The sequence below is a fragment of the Bacillus rossius genome, chromosome 1 (assembly GCF_032445375.1).
Source record: "Bacillus rossius redtenbacheri isolate Brsri chromosome 1, Brsri_v3, whole genome shotgun sequence".
NCBI classification, from domain to species: domain Eukaryota; kingdom Metazoa; phylum Arthropoda; class Insecta; order Phasmatodea; family Bacillidae; genus Bacillus; species Bacillus rossius.
In genome coordinates, this window is record NC_086330.1 from 92247227 (window position 1) to 92253226 (window position 6000).

At 41.8% G+C, this 6000-nt stretch overlaps 1 protein-coding gene across 4 annotated transcripts in view; it reads right to left on the reverse strand.

The window, feature by feature from the left end:
* The window catches only part of LOC134540007 (cilia- and flagella-associated protein 298-A), a 122018-nt gene extending 116476 nt beyond the window's left edge, over window positions 1-5542 (reverse strand). Inside the window, exons 1-2 of one of the 4 annotated variants that reach the window (XM_063382445.1) lie at window positions 5076-5542; window positions 4083-4226 (exon numbers count right to left, since the gene is read on the reverse strand). In XM_063382445.1, coding sequence (XP_063238515.1) covers window positions 4083-4221 — 139 coding nt within the window. In that variant the 5' untranslated portion in view covers window positions 4222-4226; window positions 5076-5542. Of the gene's footprint in view, window positions 1-4082; window positions 4227-4587 lie in introns of all 4 variants that reach the window. The other 3 variants (XM_063382451.1, XM_063382429.1, XM_063382437.1) reach the window with 3 other exon arrangements.
* Window positions 5543-6000: the final 458 nt, after the last annotated feature.

The following is a 6000-nucleotide window of genomic DNA, read 5'->3' on the forward strand; positions in this document are numbered from 1 at the left end:
TACATGAACCACTCTCCGGCGCTGTTCTCTATCCTGCAACACTAGGTATGTCATGGGACTTAAGATTTTCACCACCCGACCTGGAAACCATTTTTGTCCCTTTGCTTTTACACCTTGTACCCAGACCTTATCCCCTGACACATAGAGTGGTACTGGATGTCAAGATCCCTGTCTACTCTGTTGCCTTTTCGTCTCCTTTGCCACCGTTTTCCTGTGTGGTTTTAACATCGTAAGCCGTGTGCGAGGTTTATGTTTGAACATGATTTCAGCAGGACTCTGCTTGGTTACGGAACATGGAGTATTCCGATATGCAAATAGAAAATTTTGCAATCTGTGTTGCATGTCAACTATTTGACTGCATTTTTTGTTGTCGATGACCTGTTTTTTTAAGTTTTGTTTAAGGGTTTGCACCGCCCTTTCAGCTAACCCGTTTGATTGTGGGTGGTACGATGGACTTTTCATTTTCCGAATGCCATTTGCTTGACAAAAGTTACTAAATTCTCCCGAATTAAACGGTGGCCCATTGTCAGACACTAGAGTCAATGGTATTCCAAAAATGGCGAAGCAAGATCGTAGCCTTTCAATGACACAACTTGCAGTTGTTTTCTGCATTATCCAAGCTTCAATCCACTTGGAAAACTGATCACACAAAATCAGCATTGTTACTCCTTCATGTTCCGCAAAATCCACGTGGATCCTCTCCCATACCTCAGAAGTGTCAGGCCACGTCACTGTTGGAATATCATTCCTCACATTCATCCTCTGACAAGCTTCACAACTCTCCACTGCTTGTTTTATGTCATCGTCTAAAGTGGGCCACCATACCATAGAACGAGCCATCATTTTCATCCGTACGATACCTGGGTGTTCGGCATGTAGGAGTTTCATAACTTCGTGTTGGAGCCCGAATGGGATAACTCGATCACCCCAGGTTAAACATCTCTCTTGACAGGCTAACTCCAGCCTCCTACGAAAAAAGGGATTCATGTTTATGTCAACAACACTATTAGGCCAACCTGATCTTGTTGCATTCAATACTCTGGACAGTACTGGGTCAACTTTTGTGGCTTCTGCCACTGCCTGCGCATCAACCGGGCTAGTCAAGGTTACACTGAACGAATACACCCCTTCCTCTGCTGCATTCAACACTGGAAAACGGGACAGGGCATCCGCATTTGCCATCAGAGACCCCCTTCTATACTCTATCACATAGTTATATGATGCTAGTATGACCGCCCATCGCTGTAATCTAGTATTGGCTAATGTAGGGATCCCCTGCTCATGACCCAAAAGCCTTCGTAAAGGTTGGTGGTCTGTGAGCAAAGTAAATTTCTGTCCATACAAATATTTGTGAAATTGTTTTACAGCAAATATAATGGCCAATGCCTCTCTATCTATTTGGGAGTAATTTTGCTCTGCCTTGGATAAGGTGCTGGAAGCAAAGACTACTGGTTTTTCTTCTCCGTTTACCCAGTGACTCAAGACCGCTCCTACTCCGTAAGGTGAGGCATCACAAGCCACTACTATTGGTAGGGTCGGATCAAAGTGCGTTAGCAATGTTGCCGATGTTAGTGCTTGTTTGGACCACTCAAATGCTGTTTGACACTCCTCAGTCCAATTCCATACCCTGTTTGATTGTGTCAGCTCGTAGAGGGGTTTTAGCTTACTTGACAACATTGGGAAGAATTTGTGGTAGAATTGTATCAGTCCTAGAAATGATCTTAGCTGCTCTACATTTTTAGGCACCGCTACCCTTTCCACCGCCTCAACCTTCTGAGGGGTTGGATGCACACCATCTTTGTCCAATCTATGCCCTAAATATTCTACTGATTCCTTGAAGAACTGGCACTTTGACATATTGACCTTAATGATAAAGCTACTGATACGCTCTAACACTTGTTCTACCTTATGTTTACAATCTTCATATGACTTACCTATAATCAAGACATCATCAATATAACACATCACACCCTCCAACCCTTGTAACACCCTATCCATCACAGACTGGAAGATTGCAGGTGCACTTGCAAGACCGTATGGTAGATGAGTCCATTGAAAGAGACCCAGGTGTGTGTTTATTGTGAGGTATTTCCTAGATTCCTGCCCAACTTCTAGTTGCTGATAGGCATTACTGAGGTCCAGCACAGTAAATATCTGTCCTCCAGCCAACTTTGCAAAAACATCATTTAGCCTTGGCAGTGGATATGAATCTACATTTAAAACTTTGTTTAATGACACCTTGCAATCAACACACAGCCTAAAAGCCCCAGATTTCTTTCTCACCATTACAATTGGACTCGCCCACTCACTGTGTTTCACTGGCACAATTTTTCCTAACTTCTGCAGGTCCCTCAGTTGGTCTTCCACTTGCTGTTTCAATGCATAAGGTACTGAGTAGGCTTTGTGAAAGACAGGTGTTACATCCTTCTTTAGCACTAGGTGCACCTGGAACTGTTGTATAGCACTCGTCGACTTCTCTTCAAATATTACAGGAGACTTTTCTTGTAGTTCTTGTTCCCAGGACTTCGTTGTCAGCCCTTCAGTTTTGTTTACACTGGCACTGTTATTCGGAGGTGTAAGTGCTTCCTCCCTAATGATCTTATCTGCACCCATACACAACTGTTTTCTCCAGTGGGGTATGATTTTATCTAGCCAGTCTCTACCTAAAAGTGGGGCCGTTTTTCGGCGCGATGCTGTCATAACAAAAGGCAAACTGTGCTGTTGTCCATTTTCGCCTACCACATTTACTTGGATTTTGCCTACTACTTTCAAACAATCTCCAGTGACCGCTGTAAGTGTCAAATCACAGTGCTGCAACTTGACTTTGGGAAACATAGCCTTATATGTTGCTACTGACACAATGGACACACTTGCCCCACTATCGACTTCCATTTCTAACCTATGGTGATCAACCGGGACAACTACTGTGAGCGGATTATTCACAGCATTCACGCCCCTTTACCACGCACCTGTCTGTGCAGGTGTTTTATTACCACTGATCCCACTGATTCGTCACCGGAACTGTCTGTTTCGATCACTTTATGAACTTGTTTACTCCGACATACACGGGCTACGTGTCCTTTTTTTTCCACACTGGAAACAACTCCAATTTAAAGCCGGGCACCGCTCATGTGCGTGTTCCCGACCACAACGTGAGCACCGCGATTTTTCTGTCGATTTTACCCGCCTCGTTGCCTTGCCATGGCCTGAGGCATGGACGTTCGGTTGATAGATGCCTCGTGCGTTGTTTTCGTCTGGACGTCTCGTTGATAACTTGTTTACTGCATCTGCTGGTTGTAGTAGTTTCGTTTGTGAAGTAGCTAACTCCATGCTGAGTGCAATAGTACATGCCTTCTCGAAGTTGAGGTTCGGCTCAGTGAACAGTTTCCTTTGTGTCATGTCACAACTTAACCCACAAACAAGGCGATCACGCAGCGCATCGTCCAGAAACGTTCCAAAATCAAATGGCTTTGCACACTTCTTAAGTTCCATGATGTATTGCGACACCGATTCCATTGTCTGCTGGTCACATTTGTGGAACTTATAGCGTTCAGCGATAATCATCTGCGCCGGCGAAAAATGGCGAGTCAGCACTTCCACTAATTCAACGAACGACTGTGATGTCGGAGCTGCTGGAAGAAGCACATTTTTCAAAATTTCGTACGTTTTTGCACCTACCAAGGTGATGAACAATGGCAATTTGTCAGGGTCTTTTGTGTTGTTAACAAGAAAGAATTGTTCTAGTCGTTCTAGGTATGACACGAAATCTTCATTATCAGGATCAAATTCCCCGATGTGTCCTATCAACCCCATAGTTTCTGCTCATTTTTTTTGGTTAACGTTTATATAACGTTTGTTTTTATCCTCGTCGCCAATTTTGTATTTTCTTTATTTATTTTCATACACTAGCCACACACATTCACACCTCTTGTCCGCCATCATGCCTACTCCCTACTCCCTACAATCCTGCCAACCTGGCCCTACTTACAGTCTCTCTGCACAGTCACTTTCCCTACACTTACACACTACACCTGCAAGATATTCTTAGAGGTTTACCTGCAACACAAACTAAATGAGCTCACCTGAGCAAACCCTGGTGACCTTCAGCCTGCCATTGTATATGGCGGTGACATCAATGATAACATCGTCCACAGTGCTTGTGACGCTGGTGTCATACAGGAACTGGCTCTCGTCCTTCCTCTTCACATGCAGCTTCACCATGTTGGCTGCAACCAGGTCACACAACCCCTTCACTCACAAAGCTTTTCTCGTTCGGATAGAGACGCTGGCCGTTACAGATGGTCCAATGTTTGAGATTTACTTTCACTTAACCATAAAGACTTCCAGAACATGCCAGTAATGTAGGTTTACACTTATAAATGTGAGAGTTTAACAGTTACTTTTATTTTACGCCCATATTATATATATATATATATATATATATATATATATATATATATATTATAAATATCCAGCACTTTTTTTAACTCTTCAGAGTTAAAAAAAGTGCTGGAAATTTATAATAATAAAGATCAAATCTCGAAATTTTATTTTGTCTTTTTTTTTAAATCATCAGTAATTACCTACCTTAAAGTATTCAAAAATAAAAACAGAACAAGTAGTGTAATATAATTAATTATAATAACAACAATTACATCCACTTAGAGTACTACATGACATCATTAAACTGAATTAAGATAACTTTATTAATTTCTTCGTTCGCTTTACATTGCAAAGCCATTAAATTGTAGTCTAAAAAATGTTCGTCTAATGCTTACCGCCAATAATTAAAAGTGGTTCAAAGAAACCATTACATTATTATTTACTTTTATTTACATAAGATTGCCATGACAACCACATAAGGCTTCTTCCAAAATGCAGTATTGAAACAAATTAACAACAATATGGTATTCCACTTAATTTGAAACAAATGTACATGAATTTACATGTACAACATTAGAAGCGTCTAACATTGATTAAAAAGCTTGTAAAAATATGCATTCAATTCATTGTAACGTCGTATCCCGTTATCAATTGACTGTAAATGTAACGAGGTTAAAGAACATGTGCAGAACCTATTGTTACTGGGCAGTGACGTGATGAATTTGTTGTTTGTTGGTTAACGGCTTTCGCCCAGAACCAGAACTATACTCGCACGTGGTCAACACGGCTTATGGTCCCTCACAACCAGATGTCTTCAATGTCTTGCTGCAGAAGCCGCCTCTTCTAGAGATCAATACCGGCGTTATCCAACTGAAATATATACCGGGCGGAGCGCACGTAGGCGGAGGGGCATGGTAGGAATACCTAGCAGGAACTATTCATTGCTAACTATCATCTCGGTCGAGGCCCATCGACCAATGGAAAGAAGGCCATGGAATAAGGTCAAATGTTAATATAATACACCGGTCACCAAGGACAGGGGACCCAAGGGCATTACCATTAACTCATATGTGGATGTCATTCTCTAATAGGAAATGGGACAGCACTTAACAGACCTCGCAAGTAGACGTAAACAACAAGAAGGGGTACGCCGGTGACGTGATGAACTCATCAGAAAATTGAAAGAACAAGTTAAGGAGCGGGAAGCCTAAGATGTACATCAAGTTCTGTCCCTGCCCGAACATGCCCGAATATTCACCTTTGGCCAACCTCGGGTTTATATATATATTTATATTTCTCTGTTTATTTTAATGTAGCTATACTAACATAACTAACCATTCATAGTGTTTTAAAGCGTTTTAATGTAGCTAACCTAACCGACCACTTTTAATATTTGAATTCATTTTTCCTGCGCAAAAATAAGACAAATACCGAGGTTGGCCGAAGGTGAATATTCAGGCGTGTTCGGGCAGAGACAGAACTTAATGGACATCTTAGGCTTTTCTTAAAAAGCAGCCTGCTGCCTGAGAATTTACAATATAGGCAGACAAGGTTAGTTAAAGTCAGTGGCGAAGCATAGATTCAGAGCACGAGTAAGTAACAAATTAAAACATCTTA